We start from the raw sequence: 20151 nt of genomic DNA, 5'->3' as shown, positions 1-20151 counted from the left end.
GAATTTTTCTCGTAGAATCAACATGAGGCCTGCTTGGCCTTGTGAAAACTGTCCGAAACCTTAATTTGCTTATTTTTTTTACCTTTTTTTATGTTTGTACAATTAAATGTAAATGTATTTTTCGGCTATCATGCACTTTTCGTGTGTATTTGTTTAATTTGTTTTCATTGAAAACCCGCCCCTCTCTCTTCTCTCTCCCCCTCCCTCTCCCCTCTTCTCTTTCCCAATGAATTTTTGTATTATAATCCATCCTGAGAGGAGAAGAGGTGAAAATTGAAATACTTAAATCTTTTCTTCTTCTTCTTTTCAATAAGTTTGATAGAGGGAACTGTAACTGGCTAAGGTATTATCGTCCCAAAATCGAAGAGAAGGAACACAACATTGGAGAAAGCCAGTCATTCCGAGAACGAACATTATACGTCCAAGATAAAATCTGCCCTAAGCGGGAATCGAACCCGCGACCTAACGCTTACAAGGCAGACGCGCTACCAACCGAGCTAACTATTCTGGCTGCGACAACTTCTACATCGTGGGAGCCCAATCACAGCAAGAACACTGGGAAAACGTACATTTTGCCCTAAGCGGGAATCGAACCCGCGACCTAACGCTTACAAGGCAGACGCGCTACCAACCGAGCTAACTATTCTGGCTGCGACAACTTCAACATCGTGGGAGCCCAATCACAGCAAGAACACTGGGAAAACGTACATTTCGTGTGTGTGTGTGTGTGTGTGTGTGTGTGTGTGTGTGTGTGTGTGTGTGTGTGTGTGTGCTCATCAGGTCTACCTGGTAGTGAGAGGCTCGCCTAATAAATTGTGTTTCTGTTCCCATTCAGGTAATGCCCAAGTGTATCATTTGGGCAAATGGGGTTACATCTGTGATGACGAGTGGGATCCGACAGAATCCAATAAATAAATACATAGATACTCGTAAAATCTACATAGTCCCCATTGAAAACTAATCCCCATTGAATACCTTATGAATTATATTTCTGTCCCCACTCAGGTAACGTCCAAGTGTATCATTTGGGCAAATGGTGTTACATCTGTGATGACGAGTGGGATCCAACGGAATCTAATAAATATAAGAATAGATAAAAATGTCTACCTGATAGTATGTGTGCTCAACAGGTCTACCTGGTAGTGAGAGGCTCGCCTAATAAATTTTGTTTCTGTCCCCATTCAGGTAATGCCCAAGTGTATCATTTGGGCAAATAGGGTTACATCTGTGATGACGAGTGGGATCCAACGGAAACTAATAAATATAAGAATAGATAAAAATAAAGTCTATAAAAAGTCCCCATTGAAGACCTTGTAATAAAGCGAAGTCCTCCGTTTTAAAATCCCATTTTGTCTTTCTGTCCCCATTCAGGCAACGTCCAAGTGTATCATTTGGGCAAATGGGGTTACATCTGTGATGACGAGTGGGGTTCAGAAGATGGTGCGGTCATTTGCAGACAACTGGGCAAGTGGAAGTTGCACGCCGTCACGACCGGATCCTACTTTGGTCACTCTAAAAGTAAGTAAAATCAATAACACTAAAAGTGTGTCGGTGTGTTCACACATAGTCAACTGGCCGTCGATCGATGTCGCCCGAACCATCCACGCTGCCTCGACAAGTCGACAACATACTGGGCAGTATGAATAAAAAAGAAGGAAATGCTCGTAAGTATGAGCATGGAGTATAAGCATTTGCTCATGAGTATGAGATTGAAGTATGAGCACTTGCTCCCGTTTACATGAATAATCTTTACCTTATGCTCCATGCTTAATCGTACATTTTACCCAGCCACCTAAATTATTCCAACAATTTTCCCCGGCCATCCCATCAGTTCACTTCGCAAATTTTAAATCCTGCCGAATTTTCCGATCCATTTTTAAAAGTTCGTGAAATCAAAGAAATCTCCTGTGTCGGGACTTAACATTTCGATCCCGCGTAAACTTATCAAATTGTCATCATGCGTGAATGTATCTCCATACATGTCGGGCAAGCGGGGGTTCAGATTGGAAATGCCTGTTGGGAACTTTACTGTCTGGAGCACGGGATTCAGCCCGATGGTCAGATGCCATCCGACAAGATGATCGGTGGAGGGGATGACTCGTTTAGTACCTTCTTCAGTGAGACAGGCGCTGGGAAACACGTCCCCCGCGCGGTGTTTGTGGATCTAGAACCCACCGTGGTGGACGAAGTGAGGACAGGTACTTACCGACAGCTGTTCCATCCAGAGCAACTCATCTCCGGGAAGGAAGACGCGGCGAACAACTATGCCCGCGGTCACTATACCATCGGGAAGGAAATCATTGATCTTGTCCTGGACAGAGTGAGGAAGCTGGCAGACCAGTGTACCGGGCTGCAAGGATTCCTTATTTTTCATTCCTTCGGAGGCGGCACAGGCTCAGGGTTCACGTCACTCCTCATGGAGAGAATCTCAGTAGACTACGGCAAGAAGAGTAAACTCCAGTACGCTATCTATCCTGCGCCGCAAGTATCTACTTCCGTTGTTGAGCCGTACAACTCCGTCCTCACAACACACACGACACTGGAGCATTCCGACTGTGCGTTCATGGCCGACAACGAAGCTATCTATGACATCTGCAGGCGGAATCTGGACATAGAGCGTCCCACGTACACCAATCTGAACCGTCTCATCAGTCAAATTGTTTCGTCCATCACCGCGTCTCTTCGGTTTGACGGCGCGCTCAACGTTGACCTCACCGAGTTCCAAACGAACTTGGTTCCCTTCCCGCGTGTTCACTTCCCGCTGGTCACCTACGCCCCGATCGTCTCCGCGGAGAAAGCGTACCACGAGCAGCTGTCCGTGGCGGAGATCACCAACGCGTGCTTCGAGCCTGCCAACCAGATGGTGAAGTGTGACCCGCGGCACGGCAAGTACATGGCGTGCTGTATGCTCTACAGGGGTGACGTTGTCCCCAAGGATGTCAACTCTGCCATCGCGACTATTAAGACGAAGCGGACCATTCAGTTTGTCGACTGGTGTCCGACCGGGTTCAAGGTGGGTATCAACTATCAACCTCCCACCGTCGTGCCTGGAGGCGACCTGGCGAAAGTTCAACGCGCCGTGTGTATGCTTTCCAACACCACCGCTATTGCGGAGGCCTGGGGGCGGCTAGACCACAAGTTCGACCTGATGTATGCCAAGCGAGCATTCATTCATTGGTACGTTGGGGAGGGGATGGAAGAGGGAGAGTTCTCAGAGGCGAGGGAAGACCTGGGCGCTCTGGAGAAGGACTATGAAGAGATGGGAGAGGAGGCTGGAGAAGGAGGAGAGGACGCGGAAGAGGGAGAGGACTAGTCCAAGGGAGACACTTTTGAAGATCTGGTCAACCGAGACATTATTGAAGATTGCTGAACTTGAAGATTTTACCGTGACTCTCTGTTCTCCTCATTGGTTTTACATGTTTCAATTCTGAGATGTAATAAATTCGAGTTTTAATAATCCATTCCTTTGTTCTTGTTTAATTTCTCGAGAAGATTAGACCAATCAAACTTCAGTAGGTAGGTACAACAAAAGTTCTTCCTTTAAGCTAATTTATCTCAGGCCTCAATTAATCCACCAGGCTCATAGGTAGGTAACTAAATCTTACGAGTACCTATATACCTATTTGGTGGCTGACTAGTGACTACTTTGAAACTTGGTAAGGTGCTAAATTGTGTCACAGCGTATGATTTTACATCTCGAATATGAAATGATGAAATATGAAAGCCGCAAGTAAAGTGACCTTACTCTCAATTTTACGTATGGACGCACAGTGCACGCTGTTAACCCATATTGGTCCGAGTTTTCGAAAATTCGATTTTTGCTCGGGGCGGAAATTGAACCGAAATCCGCGAACATAATCGCGAAATCCGCGAACATAATCGCGAAACCCGCGAACATTTAAAAAAGGAGGGGTCCGCGTATAAACAAAGTTTGGGAACCACTGCTCTTTGGCTATGGTAGGTAAATATTAGTCCACTGGGAAAATGGCGACCACCAATACAAAACAAATGGCGGAACTCTGGATTATGAATAATAGATGACTGTAGACCTCCCCATCCCTAGACTGTAGACCTCCTCGTCCCTTGACTGTAGACCTCCCCGTCCCTTGTCTACAGTCTACACTGCACATCAACTCTAGAGTGATAGTCTATGCAACTCCACACTTTCCATCAACTATATATTCTATATAACAAGTTGTGGTTAGAGAGTATATTAAATGCACTTTTCATTCTCTTCCTTGATCAGGGGTTCTTAAACTCAAACTCCATCATAGCGCGGGCCAATTTTGCAAGTGTTGACCTTTGACGGACCACACGACATGATTACTTACCTATCACTCTCCTTCCCCGTAGGCGCGAGTAGATAACGAAAACCAAAGATTAAGCCGGAGGAGAGGACGCGGAAGAGGGAGAGGACTAGTCCAAGGGAGACACTTTTGAAGATCTGGTCAACCGAGACATTATTGAAGATTGCTCAACTTGAAGGTTTTACCGTGACTCTCTGTTCTCCTCATTGGTTTTAGATGTTTCAATTCTGAGATGTAATAAATTCGAGTTTTAATAATCCATTCCTTTGTTCTTGTTTAATTTCTCGAGAAGATTAGACCAATTTAACTTCAGTAGGTAGGTACAACAAAGGTTCTCCCTTTAAGCTAATTTATCTCAGGCCTCAATTAATCCACCATAGGCTCATAGGTAGGTAACTAAATCTTACGGGTACCTATTCTTCGAGTTTTAATAATCCATTCCTTTGTTCTTGTTTAATTTCTCGAGAAGATTAGACCAATCAAACTTCAGTAGGTAGGTACAACAAAAGTTCTTCCTTTAAGCTAATTTATCTCAGGCCTCAATTAATCCACCAGGCTCATAGGTAGGTAACTAAATCTTACGAGTACTTACATATATACCTATTTGGTGGCTGACTAGTGACTACTTTGAAACTTGGTAAGGTGCTAAATTGTGTCACAGCGTATGATTTTACATCTCGAATATGAAATGATGAAATATGAAAGCCGCAAGTAAAGTGACCTTACTCTCAATTTTACGTATGGGCGCACAGTGCACGCTGTTAACCCATATTGGTCCGAGTTTTCGAAAATTCGATTTTTGCTCGGGACGGAAATTGAACCCGCGACCTAGCGCTTACAAGGCAGACGCGCTTCCAAGCTAATTAGCCTGACTAGGTTTATTTTCAGTGGCAAGGTTCTCTTCTCACTTGTTTGAGCTCTTCCACCCAACTATTTTTATTTGGGCAGTAATTTTGCCTTAAAGCTTTTTAATGAAGGTGCCAACCGCACCTCAAATAACTTACCAGATTAACTGGATGTAATAATAGGATAGTTTGAGCTCTAAATGGATCTCTAATCGTTTACCTACTTACCTAGTAACTCATCTGCAATATTGTACTATGTTATTTGATATCTTTACTCACTCAAAACAGTCCCAGAATTGGAGTTGTTTGTATTTGATATCTTTACTCACTCAAAACAGTCCCAGAATTGAGTTGTTTGTACTTAGAGCTGAATCCCTCAATGTAAGGAGACGAAAATAGCCAGCCTAGTTCGTTTGGAGATTAGCACGTCTACCTTGCAAGCGCTGGGCCATGGGTTCGACTTCCACCCGGGGTGGACTTTATTCTAAACAGATAAGGTTCGTTCTTGGAATGGCTGGCTTTCTCCTATCCTCCCTCTCTGGTCGATTTTGGGTCCATAAGTTCTCCTTGGTTACAGTTTCCAGTATCAAACTTCTTGGGAAAAAAGAAGAAGAAGAAGAACTATTAATGAATTTATTTAATTCTGACATCCTTTGTAAATACTTTTTTACTTAAGTTATATATAAACTCGTAAGTATCCCACTCGTAAGTATCCATTTTTATATATAGGTCTTAAGTAAAAAAGTAAGAAGAAGAAAAACTGAAACAAACAAATTTCGAATAAAGCAGACGGAACGATAGGAGAAAGCATTTAGCGATTACATTTTCCTTCGCATCTTTTCTAATGAACAAGATCGCTGAGTAGGCTCCTAAAACTTTAACCCTTTCAGTCATAAATTAAATCTAGCGAGCGAAAAAATTATTGGACCTGTTTTCTAGGTTCCTTAGGTCCAGAGAGGACCAATTTGTTTGGTCCCATGTTTCTATCACTTATACCGTTTAGGAGTTACGCAATCGACCCTTATATTGGACAAATGACTGAAAGGGTTAAAACTTCACAACTTCAGCGTTGGATACCTCCTCTTTTCATACTCACTTCTTGACAATTGACTGAATTAAGTCATTGCAGTCCAAAGTGTACAATTTACTTGAAGTTTGTTCTTTATTTGCAGTGAGCCACACTGCAGTGAGCCACACTTTAAAGAGATATAGGACCTTGTGAGATATCTGTATTATCTCTAAGAGGTGTAATTTTTTCCCCTATAGGCTGTTCTGTGCAGACATTAATATCGATCACTGTGGGTTACGTTAATGCAATCCAGATTTTGGATCACTTTTTCAAAAGTTTTTGACACAGTTTGACTACTGAAGTTTTTAGTGACGGTTCTGCTCGCATTAATCTCACCTTGCCTGGGTGTGACTGACAAAAGCCAGCAGCAGAGACTGACAAAAGCCAGCAGCATGTGATTGTTTAGTGAGTCACCTCTTCAGACACAAACCACGCCCAACGTTGCGCTGATTGACTATATGTTCATGCAGTGATCCAGTGAGAACATTCAACGTTCTATCGCCTTGGACATAAACTTACCTTTACAACGAGAAAACTTACCTTTTGACACTAAAAACTGACCATCGAAAATTTGACCCGATTACATTACTTTCCTCCAGGTCTACCTGGCCTAAAGGTCTTTAAGAGTTCTTTCTAGGTCCAAATCCTTAAGGAGAATTTTTCTTGTAGAATCAACATGAGGCCTGCTTGGCCTTGTGAAAACTGTCCGAAACCTTAATTTGCTTATTTTTTTTACCTTTTTTTATGTTTGTACAATTAAATGTAAATGTATTTTTCGGCTATCATGCACTTTTCGTGTGTATTTGTTTAATTTGCCTAGATAGCCATCGCCCCCTTTATCGCTCCTTTTATTGATCGCCCCCCATATCGCCCCCTAAGGCTTCATCGCCCCCGTGAAAATCTCCATCGCCCCCAAGGGGGCGATATCGCCCAGGTTGGGAAACACTGCTCTAGCAAACATAAAAAAATGAGTTTTCATAGCGAATAGCTTCCTAGTGACCCCAAAACACAACCCCGACCCAAAGTTGTGACTTTCGTTAGAAATGTATATAGCCCACCCCTAAAGGGTATTTAGCTAAAAGTTTACCTGAAGAATGCTGCGGTCCATAGGCGGCATGGGGCGCGTGATATGCCGTCACTGGCGGCATTGGAGGCCCGTGTGGCGGCATCGCGTGATCATAATACGGTTCCTCCACAAGGGGCTTATGTTTGTGCACCGTCTTCACCGAATTATAGTCATAATACGGTTCGCCACCCCCAAAGGGTATTTAGCTAAAAGTTTACCTGAAGAATGCTGCGGTCCATAGGCGGCATGGGGCGCGTGATATGCCGTCACTGGTGGCCCGTGTGGCGGCATCGCGTGATCATAATACGGTTCATCCACAAGGACCTTATGCACGGTTTTCATCGAATTCAGCTGGATGAGCTTTTGAAGAACAATATATGCTCCGATGAGAAGCGCTATTTTGCTGGCGAAAAACGCTTGGACGATGAACAACTTTATGACGTGTGCCGCAGCAGCCACTATGCCGGAAAAGTGGAACTCCATTCTGGAGTGAGCAATGTGAAAAAACAGCGACGAGTGAGAATAGGGGTAGGTTTGAAGTTTAAAGAAAAGAGTGAGCAAAAAAAGAAAAAATATTTTGGAAAAAATCCGCTCCGGGTGGGAATCGAACCCGCGACCTAGCGCTTACAAGTAGCTGGAGTGATCTGTGTACCAACCAAACGAAGCCATTCCGGAGTAAGCAGTGTGAAAAAACCAAGAAGAGTGAGAATAGGGGTAGGCGGTCAAAAAGCCACCTCTTAAAAATCACCGCCTTTTTTTCCACAAATAAATGAGATTTCATAGGAACTACTGGTCAAATGGGATTTCCAATATGTAGTCCTATGCGGGCAGTCCAATGAAGGTATTTGCATTAAAAAAATAGAATATCTACTTGTGGTTTTCAGGATTCATTTTGTAAGCTCCCGATTTGATTGTTAGGACCAATCTTTTCTTGAGTGTTAGAGCTAATGGTTCTCTGATTTTGTAATCTTTGATTTGCTGGCGAAAAACGCTTGGACGATGAACAACTTTATGACGTGTGCCGCAGCAGCCACTATGCCGGAAAAGTGGAACCCAAAGATAAGAGGGACGATGAGTTTCCAGGGGTCCGTTTTTGGGCCCCTTCCCTCGAAGCCAAAATGTTGATTGTTAGAGCTAGTGTTTAGTTCATTTTGTAAGCTCCCGATTTGATTGTTAGGACCAATCTTTTCTTGAGTGTTAGAGCTAATGGTTCTCTGATTTTGTGATCTTTGATTTTGATTGTTGGAACCAATCTTTTCTCAAAGTGGAACCCAAAGATAAGGGGGACGATGAGTTTCCAGGGGTCCGTTTTTTGGCCCCTTCCCTCGAAGCCAAAATGTTGATTGTTAAAGCTAGTGTTTAGTTCATTTTGTAAGCTACCGATTTGATTGTTAGGACCAATCTTTTCTTGAGTGTTAGAGCTAATGGTTCTCTGATTTTGTGATTTTTGATTTTGATTGTTAGAACCAATCTTTTCTTGAGTGTTAGAGTTGATGTTTCCTTGATTGTTAGAACCAAAATGTTCTTGATTGTTAGAGCTAAAGTTTCCTTGATTCTGATTGTCCCAGCTATTATTTTCCTGTGTTTCAGCGGAGTGTGATAATTTATGAGATAAAATTAAAACGAAAATCAGGAAATATACAAGTTTATCACTCATTTTGTGAACTTTAGGTATTTGATTGAAATAGATTAACACTTTCTGAGATTTCTGAGATACACTTTCTGAGATAATTTTGTTTGAAAAAATAAAATTGGTAACTTTAAATTGTTTGAATCGTCTTCGAATCAAAGGTCTTGACACCAAGCTGTCAGTTGTTACGACGTTGATTGGCGAGCTGAGATCTGAAAAAAAAAAAACAAAAAAAAATACTTAAATCATAGTGACTTGTGACTTGTTTTGTAAGTTTTGTTCCGTACACAAAAAGGTCGAATATTCGATTTCAGCCCGGGGCGAACCTTATCCTCAACATACATATTTCTGGACATGGTCTTCACTGTGTTTCAGGTCCTCATTTTTCCTTATGAGATAAAATTAAAACGAAAATCAGGAAATATACAAGTTTATCACTCATTTTTTGAACTTTAGGTATTTGAATGAAACAGATTAAAAATCAAACAGAATTTTCAAACACTTTCTGAGATAATTTTGTTTGAAAAAATAAAATTGCTAACTTTAAATTGTTTGTTTTAAAAATTAAAATTGGTAACTTCAAATTGTAGAGGTAACTATTTTCACTTCAAAATCATCCACAAATATTTAAATTTAAAACTTTTGCCACAATCAATTAAATTTTTTAAAATTAAAGCACGAACTTCTAGTTGTTTGTTATTTTTGTTTGTCACTAATTGAAATTATTTAAATTTTAGCAAAGAACTTTAGTAAAGCAAACAACTAGTTATTTGGTGTCTGAAAAATATTTTAACAGAAAAAAAGTACCTAAGTAATCTTCATGAGCAGTTGAAACGGTTTTGATGATTTCTTTCCAATCCCAATCATAAAGAAATTAATCCATTAAGATGAACGATATTAAATCATCTGATTAAAAGACATTAAACCATTAGATTAAAGAAATTTAAGCCATTAGATTTCTCAATAGTAAAACTCAGTAGGCACTAAGTACCTGAAGAAATTTATCACCTAATTAATTACCAGTAGATAAGTACCTAATTACGTATGCATTTTCTACGTCGATAGGGTATGACGAAAGTTTCTATGCCAAATTTTCTCTGAGGATTTTTAGGTGGAAATAGTGGACATCATCTTCCTGTTATCTCTGTCTTCTCTTTGGTGGGTGTCAAACTTTGAATTAAACTTGGTTTACCTAACGTTAACCCGCTTAGATTCAGAAATCTGATTGTTTGTCAGAATTGTCAGCCTAATGGTTAGTTTGGAGGGTAGCGCAGCGCGCCTGCCTAGTAAGCGCTAGGCTGCGAATTCGATTCTCGCTCAGGCTGAAATTTAAACAGATAAGGTTTGTTTTCGATTTTCTACGTAGATAGGGTATGACGAAAGTTTCTATGCCAAATTTTCTCTGAGGATTTTTAGGTGGAAATAGTGGACATCATCTTCCTATTATCTCTGTCTTCTCTTTGGTGGGTGTCAAACTTTGAATTAAACTTTTGGTTTACCTAACGTTAACCCGCTTAGATTCAGAAATCTGATTGTTTGTCAGAATTGTCAGCCTAATAGTTAGCTTGGAGGGTAGCGCAGCGCGCCTGCCTAGTAAGCGCTAGGTTGCGAATTCGATTCTCGCTCAGGCCGAAATTTAAACAGATAAGGTTTGTTTTCGGAACGTCTGGCCTATCCTGTACTCCTCTTTTCGTTTTCGGGACGATAAATAAGATCTCCTTTGTTACAGTTCCTTCCATCAAAGTCCTCTTGGGAGCGAAAAGAAAAAGACAAAAAAAAAAAAAGAAAAAAAAAATCACATTTACGATTTGTGTACACCCTGTATTGTTCAATTTTTTTTTTCCATCGATGATTTTCTAGTTTTCTTTTCTATGACTAGATACCATCAGACATAACTACTGGGAGGATCCAGAAATTACGTCTACGCCATGTAACTTTAATTAGCACCTATGTAGATTGTAGATACTAGGTATGTTTTATTCTAATAAATTTAATTTTAGGACCTAGGTGCAGACAAGGCTTGAAATAAAATGGGTTTTCATTTTCTAATTCAGTGAGAAGAAATTTCAATGAAAGGCGGCTCGAGTTATAAATTTAAAACTTGAAAGATGACTACGCCCTATTAACACACATTCTCGCTCTCAAGTCAGACTGAAGTAAATTTTGGCCTATCAGACGCTTGGAATTTATGCTTCAGTGCAGTTTGAGGTTCAGTATTTGTATTTTGTTCATAATATGGGGTTTTGGGGTATTTTCAAGGGCAGGGCCGTATCCAGGACAAACAGAGAGGCGACCTCCTCGGCCCCACCCCCTGAATACGGCCTGATGAAGGGTATTGTGCTCTAAGCAGCATAGCGTCCACCTAATAGAGTTTCGAACCCGGGACTTCAGCTCCCAGAGCCACCAGTAAAGTAAAAAACCGAGCTAGTTAATCTCATCAAATCACAGAGGCGATTTAACTTTTACTCTCACAATTTTCCATACGCATAATTCCATAAGCGTCATTAAGCACTTATCTACAGCATGTAACTGAAAACTAATAAAGCACTAATATGATTGAAATTCAAACTATTTTTTTAACCTTCAGTTACACGCTGTAACCCTGTAACTTATCTTTGAGTAGGTAAGTAAGTAATTTTAAAGATAGTACACTTTGTGTTTTGTGTGTTGGCAGGTATTTGAAGACTCGAAGACTTCTGAGATTCACGGCTAAAACCACGAACATTGGTAACATCGCATTCCGGCCCTTCATTCCCAAATATCTCTGGAAATACCATCAATGTCATCAGTTAGTATTCATTTTTTACTTATTATTATGTAGAGGATGTCTGAGAAATCGAGAATATTTGGGGAAAAATGAGGCAGGAACAAAGTTAGACCCCATTTGGGTTCTATAGTTAGTGTACCCATCATTTTGTAAATGTAAATTGTAAAGGTGCGTGAAGTTAATTATTGTAATTGCAGTTTCTTTGTGTTATTATTGGTGCTCACTGCAGCATTGTAGAATTTTCCGAATATCTCAATAATCCTAACATCCGATGTTTACCTACCGTGCTGGCACCGGTCGCTATGCGCATTTCTATGTCATAGCTACTGTACTAGAGGTTAGAGGCAACTTTCGCAGCAAAGTAGGTATCCGCGGAGGTTGGGGGTTCGGATCTCGGCAGGATCGAAGTTTTCTCAGCGAAGGGGTAAACTCGGCCTTGTGAGGACAAGTGAATAGCTACTTTAATCTAGTAGCGACCAGTGGCGGCATTACCAATGTTAAAAGATGGTGAGAAAAGTGAAATAGAAATCGGCCCAGAACCCGAATAGAGTGCCCCAAAACCCGAATAGAGTGCCCCAGAACCCAAATAGGGGGATGCTTGTAGATTGAGTACGAATAGACTATCTTTGGACAAGCAACCACACTAGTAGATCATTGATGGCCGAGGCCACAAGTGAGCGTATTTGGATTAACTTCGGATCAAGCAATCTGATTGGGGTTGATTTCAAAAAATTCCGCCCGGGGCGGATTTTATCCTGATGGGATAATGTTCGTTCTCGGAACGGCTGGGTTTCTCCTATCCTGTCTTCCTTCTCTCTTCGATTTCGGGACGATAAGACCATTGCAGTTACAGTTCCCTCTGTCAAACCTCTTAAAGAAAAAAATCTCTTTTGGAAACTGCACTATATTCACTATAAACCATAGGAAATCAAAGATCATGCTCCATCGGAATTGGTTCCGTTTCTGAAAGCTAGGAATCGACCATTTATTTATAATTTTTACCCATTTGCAACTGCTCCATTACTACTAGATCAGTACTAGGTCCTTGGCTATCTATTCAAATAGAAAGCAAACTAACTAATCAAATTATCTACTTGCCAGCCTGGTTAGCTTAGTTGGTAGTGCGTCTGCCTTGTGAGCGCTAGGCCGCGGGTTCGATTCCCGCCCGGGGTGGATTTTATCCTGATGGGATAATGTTCGTTCTCGGAACGGCTGGCTTTTTCCTATCCTGTCTTCCTTCTCTCTTCGATTTCGGGACGATAAGACCATAGCAGTTACAGTTCCCTCTGTCAAACCTCTTAAAAAAAAAAAAAGTTTGAGTGCGAAATTTTTCCTAGTCAAAACCAAATGTCAGCCCAAAGCAATCAGCCTAGGGCTGATTGAGAGGCTGACGAAAAACGCCGACCTCGTCTGTACACGGGAAAAGGCGAAGAAGATTAGGATTATAATAGGGCAAATCAGCATGGGTACCTAACTCCTGATTTCTGATGTGTTCCGCTTTCATTAGAAAGCAGATTGGTGTCTATTCGAAATTTCGAAATCCACTAATCCAAACTACATATACTAGTTTCTAGTTTATCAACTTTACTTATCTTAGTAGATTTAGTATTTTACATATTGGTCTCTGTCTGTGAAGCATGAAGGTAGGTAACTAGGTAGCGGCCTATTACGAGATTATGACGATATTTTTACTTTCTATTTTTTTTTTTTCTTTTTTTTACAAGCTCTTTGACAAAGAAAACTCTAACTGCCAAGGTTTTATCGTCCCGAAATCGAAGAAAGAAGGAAGACAGGATAGGAGAAAGCCGCGGCTCTTCTAAGAACGAACCTTATCCCATCAGGATAAAATCCGCCCCGGGCGGGATAACTAGGCTTTGGCTGGCTTAAAAAAAGTCAGTTTGTTTGCGATTACTTTCGAACGTTTAGTCCAATTTTTACGCTAACTAGGCTGGACTCTGTACCAGATTTTTTTTTTTTTACTTTCCTTATCCTATAGGAAGGAAAGTAATGTAATCGGGTCAAAATTTCGATGGTCAGTTTTTAGTGCCAAAACACGTTTTGAGGTCCCTAGAGCCTAAATCCAAAGTTTCAGCCATTGGTCCGTGGGTGTGTCTGTGTGTCTGTGTGTCTGTCTGTCTGTCCGTCTGTAAACAAAATATCTCGAGAACGGTAAGAGCTAGAAACTTGAAATTTGGTATGTAGATGTCAAATGTGACAAGAATGCGACAGGAAACTTTTGGTTAAGACCGGTGCAACGGTTGGCGGCATTTTACCGCTTTTTGGCGGTTTTCGGTGTAATTTAACAATATCTCGGGAACGGTATAAGCTAGAGACTTGAAATTTGGTATGTAGGTAGTTTACAAATGTGACAAGGATGCAACACAAAACATTTGGTTGAGATGGTTGCTGCTCTTGGTGGTATTTTGACCGCTTTTGGACAGATTTCGACCCTTTTTTGGCAGTTTTCAGCTATAGCGACTTACTTTTCCTCAAGAGATTGGATTGAACTGTAAAGGTGTGTCCAAACTTAGTCGACCGGCCTTCGATCAATGAGGTGAAACTATATTATCGAGGCAGTGTGGACGGTTCAGCCGACATCGATTGACGGCCGGTCGACTAAGTGTGGACTCACTTTAACAACGGACAAGGTTTTGCTGGAGGAAACTAAAAAGAAAAAAGAAAAAGAAGGAAAAAAAAAAAACCGCTGTTTTATCATCCCTAAATCGAAGAGAGATGAAGCACAGAAGAAAGTCATTTGTGCTAGCCTAGTTAGCTTATAGTTGGTAGTGCGTCTGCCTTGTAAGCGCTAGGCCGCGGGTTCGACTCCCGCTCGTTGCGAACTTTATCCTAAAAAGATAAATCATCCCTAAATCGAAGAGAGATGGAGCACAGAAGAAAGTCATTTGTGCTAGCCTAGTTAGCTTGGAATGTATCGCGCCTTTCTAGTAGTAGTAATCGCTAGTTGGCGGGTTCGACTCCCGCTCGTTGCGAACTTTATCCTAAAGAGATAATGTTCGTTCTCGGAACGGCTAGAGTTCGAACGGCTAGGCGAAAAGTAAAAGATAAAGTTCGTTCTCGGAACGGCTAGATTTCTCCTATCCTAACCTTCTTCACTCTTCGCCTTCGTTCGGTACCTTAGCAGTTACAGTTCCCTCTATTAAACCTCTTAATAAATTCCATTGGTTTCTGTTTCAGGTGTCAATAAATCCCGAATACAAAGTACCTGAGCAGAGGTATGACAATAACGCCGTCACCTGTACCCTGTATTATGTACAAACCTATGTCAAACTGTATAACTGTAAACTAGGTAGCCCTTAAATCTATGTCAAAAAGCCCTTAAACCAAGGTCAAATAGGCAGCCCTTGAATATATTACAATAATGCCGTCACCTGTACCCTGTATTATGTACAAACCTATGTTAAACTGTATAATTGTAAACTAGGTAGCCCTTGAATCTATGTTAAATAGCCCTTGAATTTCTGTGATACCTGAGCAAATCTATTACAATAACGCCGTCACCTGTACCCTGTATTATGTACAAACCTATGTCAAACTGTATAACTGTAAACTAGGCAGCCCTTAAATCTATTACAATAATGCCGTCACTTGTACCCTGTATTATGTACAAACCTCTATGCTAAACTGTATAATTGTAAACTAGGTAGCCCTTGAATCTATGTTAAATAGCCCTTAAACCAAGGTCAAATAGGCAGCCCTTGAATATATTACAATAATGCCGTCGCGTGTACCCTGTATTATGTACAAACCTATGTTAACCTGTATAATTGTAAACTAGGTAGCCCTTGAATCTATGTTAAATAGCCCTTGAATTTCTGTGACACTGTAAACTAGATAGCCCTGTAAACTTCTGTGTACAACTGCTATTTGACATAATTATGTTTAAGGGCTAACTATTTTACAGTTACATTACACAGAGGTTTATTGTAAACTAAATTAAACCAGCCATTAAACCTATATGTCAAATAGTCCTTAAATCTCTTTGTCAATCTTTATAAAAATAAGAGGCCATTTTTTGATTGAGGAGGTCTTATTAGGATAAAGTCCAGCCTGGGCGGGAATCGAACCCTCGACCCATCTCCTACAGTACAAGGCAGGCACACTACCTTTCAAGCTTACTAGACTGGCTTATGACAAACTCTATGAAAAGATTAAAACTAAAAAACATTTTATCCAATACTTGAGGATGTTTGTAATCTTGTTGACGAAGTTACTGATCAGTTGATGTTCTTGTTGCAAATTACAGTAGGGGATTATGAATTTTGAAAGAAGTAGGTGCCTCTCATTACCTTTAACTTATTTGTCTGAAACTGTTTTCGTTCAACACCCCTTGTTTTGTTCCTAGTTTAGGTTTTTATTTATGAATACTTGTTATTTCTAACCACAATATAAAGTGACTAATTCTTTCCAAACAAATGGCTGTTCTGTTCTTTTTTTTCTCTCAATTTGGTGATGTTTATTTTTTAGGTTTAATAGACGGAACTGTAACTGCTGAAGTCTTATCGTCTCGAAAGCGAAGAGAAGACGGGATAGAAGGCCAGTCGTTTTGTGAACGAACCTTATCTGTCCAGAATAAAGTTCGCCCTGGGCGGAAATCACCCCACGACCTAACACTTTCAGGACAAGATAACTAGACTGGCAGAAGATGGTACTTGATGAAAAAAAAAGAGGTATCAGTCCCAATGTAATCAGAGAAAATAAATCTATAGCATAAATAATCGGAGATTTCAATTTTATACAAAAGTTGTTTATTTACAAAGAAAAAAAAAACGTGACATCAAAGTAAACAAAAATATGAGAAACCAATAAAAAAGGCCGGTCGCTATGCGCATTTATATGTCATAGCTACTCATTTTCCTCACGAGGCTGAGTGGGCCCCGCAACAGCCAGTCACGGGATCAATTATTTGGATGATACAAATTTCTTGACCCCGCCAAGAATCGAACCCGGGTCTCCCGCGTGCAAGGCGAGCGCAGTGACCACTACGCCATGGGAGCTGACATTGAGGTCTTATTAGGATAAAGTCCACCCTGGGCGGGAATCGAACCCTCGACCTATCTCCTACAGTACAAGGCAGGCACGCTACCTTTCAAGCTTACTAGACTGGCTTATGACAAACTCTATTAAAAGATTAAAACTTACTAAAACATTTTATCCAAAATCAAAAAAAAGTCTTTTAATGTTTGTAGGTGGGTAAGTTTATAGAATATGTTTGGGGCCTGGCTTGGAAGAAAAAAAAAACTTCGATAGAGGGAACTGTACCTACCTATCTGCGGAAGGCATAATTATTGTTCCGAAAAATAGAAGAGAGAAAAAAGACAGGATAGGAGAAAGTCAGTCGTTCCGAGAACAATTATTATAATGATCAATCTGGTTAGGATGAAATCCACCCCAGGTGGAATCGAACCCCCGACCATTCGAGAGTCATCGTGGATCAAACGGAATTCAATGCAAAACCTCAGAGTCAAAACTCAGATCTCACTCCGTTTGATCATTGAGGCAATCAGAAAAAAATCAAAAATTCGCGCCAAAAATAGTTCACTATTCCCCACCAGGGAGTTTTTAGCGCTAAAATCAGCGCAAAAAGTAGGCTGTGGTGATGTTTGTTTTGATTTTTCTAATTTCTTCTCAACAAAATAATAATCGAGTGCACTCGAGTGAAGTCAAACTCGAGTCCACTCGAGTAAAATCATTCACTCGGCCCATCACTACCTCAGAGTCAAAACTCAGATCTCACTCCGTTTGATCATTGAGGAAATCAGAAAAAATTCAAAAATTCACGCCAAAAATAGTTCACCATTCCCCACCAGGGAGTTTTTAGCGCTAAAATCAGCGCAAAAAGTAGGCTGTGGTGTTGTTTGTTTTGATTTTTCTTCTCGATTTTCAAATCTCAAATCTTCCGAAGTTTTGTGAATCTGATTCAAAAAAGCACGTTTTTTAAGCACTTTTTCCTGTAAAACTAGGAATAAATCCCTTCAAAAATTACTAACGTAAGTATTAGCCTCTTTATTGCTAAGTTTTGTGAGGAATTGACCTTAATTTTTCAGCGGATTGTGAAATATTGCCGATCGAAATCGCATTTGGCCAAACCTCTGTTCAAGGATAACCCTAACCTCGACCCGGTTTTACGACTTTTCCTTGGAACCTAATCAAATATAGCCTGAAATTAAGGTCTTTTCATGGCCTCTGGATTGTCTGATCGCATTGGCCTTTGTACTCTTGCTTAGAACAGGTTATAGGGATTGATAAAACTAGGTAGGTACTCCTTAGGAACCTTGGGTTTTCATGAAGGCAACAAGTAAACCTTGAAACTGCAAAGTATATTAATTTTCCTTTGTCTTCCACTCTTTAAAACCAGTCAAAAGGGTTGTGTTCTAGAACTTAATATATTTCTGATATCACAGCAAGTGGTAAGGATAATGATCATGCTATGTGAGAGCTTTTCCTTCTGCAGGTAATGTTCATGTCAGATGGCTTAATCCTTAATCCAAGGGAAACATAAAATTAACCTTAAATTGAAATTCAGCCCGTCAGAAGTCAGGTAAACTTACCACAGCCCAGCTGTTTTTTTGGGAATTATTCAGAAGCCACAACAATTTTGAAAAAAAAAAAGCTCCTTTTTGAGTTTAACCTAACCCTATAACAACACTGCTCTGATTGTGTCAGTTCTTTTGGTAGCAATCTTCAATTGATGTGATCAAATATAGCCTGAAATTAAGGTCTTTTCATGGCCTCTGGATTGTCTGATCGCATTGGCCTTTGTACTCTTGCTTAGAACAGTTTATAGGGATTGATAAGACTAGGTAGGTACTCCTTAGGAACCTTGGGTTTTCATGAAGAAGGCAACAAGTAAACCTTGAAACTGCAAAGTTTATTAATTTTCCTTTGTCTTCCACTCTTTTAAACCAGTTAAAGGGTTGTGTTCTAGAACTTAATATATTTCTGATATCACAGCAAGTGGTAAGGATAATGATCATGCTATGTGAGAGTCTAATTAAAATAATGAAAATCTTTCACAGATAATGCCAGAACTCACAGAATTAGACAAAGCCGTGTCTTCCGGAGGCGAAGCTGAATTACACGATGACTCCGGCACTGAATCAGATTCCGAAGACTCTATCCCCGAGTTGGAAGCCTCCGGAGACCCATTGGGATCTGCGGGAGCCTCTGGTTTGGCCAATGATTTAGTCAGCAAGGCAAAACAGAGCAGAGGGGAGAAGAAAGCAAGAAAAATCATGTCAAAACTGGGACTTAAACAAATTCAAGGTATTGGAAGTTTTCCTGGCACTAGTTCAGAAGCCATGACAGCAAAAAATTGTTACAAAAAGAAGCTGTCACATATCGCCGGTAGAAAGTCAAAGGCGCGTAAGTGATTTTATCAAAATTTTCGTAAGCGCACTTAAGTCTATTTGTGCTGCAATTATTTCCGCAAATATCACATACGCCTGAACATAAAAAAATCAATATCTTCACAATGGTTTAGAAATCATATACGCCTGTTCGTGCTACCAATAGTATCTCTCAAACGTAGTATGTCTGTGTGTTAATGTCATTTTTTTGTTTTTTGTCACTTACGCCCTTTTGACTTTCTAGCGGCGATATGAGCAGTGACCAGTGTTATTGTTCTTTTAGAGTTAAGTTTGACACAAAAAAGAGGTTTCACAAATGACCAGTGTTATTATAGGGTTAGGTTAAATGTTGAAAGAAGTTTTCTTTTACACTGTTTTGGGTTCTGAATAATTAATTAGGTACCAAATGTAGAATACTCTCTTCATATGTACCATTGAAGACAACACCTGGCACTAGTTCAGAAGCCATGACAGCAAAAAATTGTTACAAAAAGAAGCTGTCACATATGAGCAGTGACCAGTGTTATTGTTCTTGTAGAGTTAAGTTTGACACAAAAAAGAGCTTTCACAAATGACCAGTGTTATTATAGGGTTAGGTTAAATGTTGGAAGAAGTTTTCTTTTACACTGTTTTGGGTTCTGAATAATTAATGGGGTACCAAATGTAGAATACTCTCTTCATATGTACCATTGAAGACAACATGATTGTGTTTAATCTAATATTAAACATATATTCAACTTAAAAGGCTCAAGATATTTTTAATCATTTTTGTCCACTCACATAATATTCATTATTTTCTTCCCCAGGTGTGAGTCGAGTTACCATAAGGAAATCAAAAAATATCCTATTTGTCATAAACAAACCTGATGTATTTAAGAATCCTGCATCAGACACATACATTGTATTTGGAGAGGCTAAAATAGAAGACTTAAGTCAGCAAGCACAGGTTGCTGCTGCCGAGAAATTCAAGGCTCCTGAAATCTCACCTGCTGCAAATATCACAGGTATGACTTATTGTATTTTTTTTTTCAAAGTCAAGTGTCTTTATTACCTAATTTTCATGAACACATGAATTAAAGGTAAATAAATGACTGCTGAAA

At 40.2% G+C, this 20151-nt stretch overlaps 2 protein-coding genes across 2 annotated transcripts; both read left to right on the top strand.

Moving 5' to 3' along the window:
• Positions 1-1778: 1778 nt before the first annotated feature.
• On the top strand, positions 1779-3461 carry LOC103517567 (tubulin alpha-1 chain). The gene has a single exon (XM_008482608.3). The coding sequence runs from the start codon at positions 1958-1960 to the stop codon at positions 3311-3313; it is 1356 nt and encodes a 451-aa protein (XP_008480830.1). The 5' UTR covers positions 1779-1957; the 3' UTR covers positions 3314-3461.
• Positions 3462-17545: 14084 nt separating this feature from the next.
• On the top strand, positions 17546-20143 carry LOC103517572 (nascent polypeptide-associated complex subunit alpha). The gene is made up of 3 exons (XM_026829612.1): positions 17546-17692; positions 18722-18968; positions 19858-20143. Exons 2-3 carry the CDS (start codon positions 18725-18727, stop codon positions 20121-20123), a joined length of 510 nt encoding a protein of 169 aa, XP_026685413.1. The 5' UTR covers positions 17546-17692; positions 18722-18724; the 3' UTR covers positions 20124-20143.
• Positions 20144-20151: the final 8 nt, after the last annotated feature.

The sequence above is a fragment of the Diaphorina citri genome, unplaced genomic scaffold, assembly GCF_000475195.1.
Source record: "Diaphorina citri unplaced genomic scaffold, Diaci psyllid genome assembly version 1.1 scaffold1893, whole genome shotgun sequence".
NCBI classification, from domain to species: domain Eukaryota; kingdom Metazoa; phylum Arthropoda; class Insecta; order Hemiptera; family Psyllidae; genus Diaphorina; species Diaphorina citri.
The sequence above is the reverse complement of the archived record's forward strand: the minus strand, read 5'-3'. Positions and strand labels throughout refer to the sequence as shown.

Excerpts from the sequence above, each read along its gene's own strand:
- LOC103517567 (XM_008482608.3), top strand. The coding sequence starts at position 1,958 with ATGCGTGAATGTATCTCCATACATGTCGGGCAAGCGGGGGTTCAGATT.
- LOC103517572 (XM_026829612.1), top strand. The coding sequence starts at position 18,725 with ATGCCAGAACTCACAGAATTAGACAAAGCCGTGTCTTCCGGAGGCGAA. Across the intron at positions 18,969-19,857 it reads GGGACTTAAACAAATTCAAG|GTGTGAGTCGAGTTACCATA; the intron begins GTATTGGAAGTT and ends TTTCTTCCCCAG.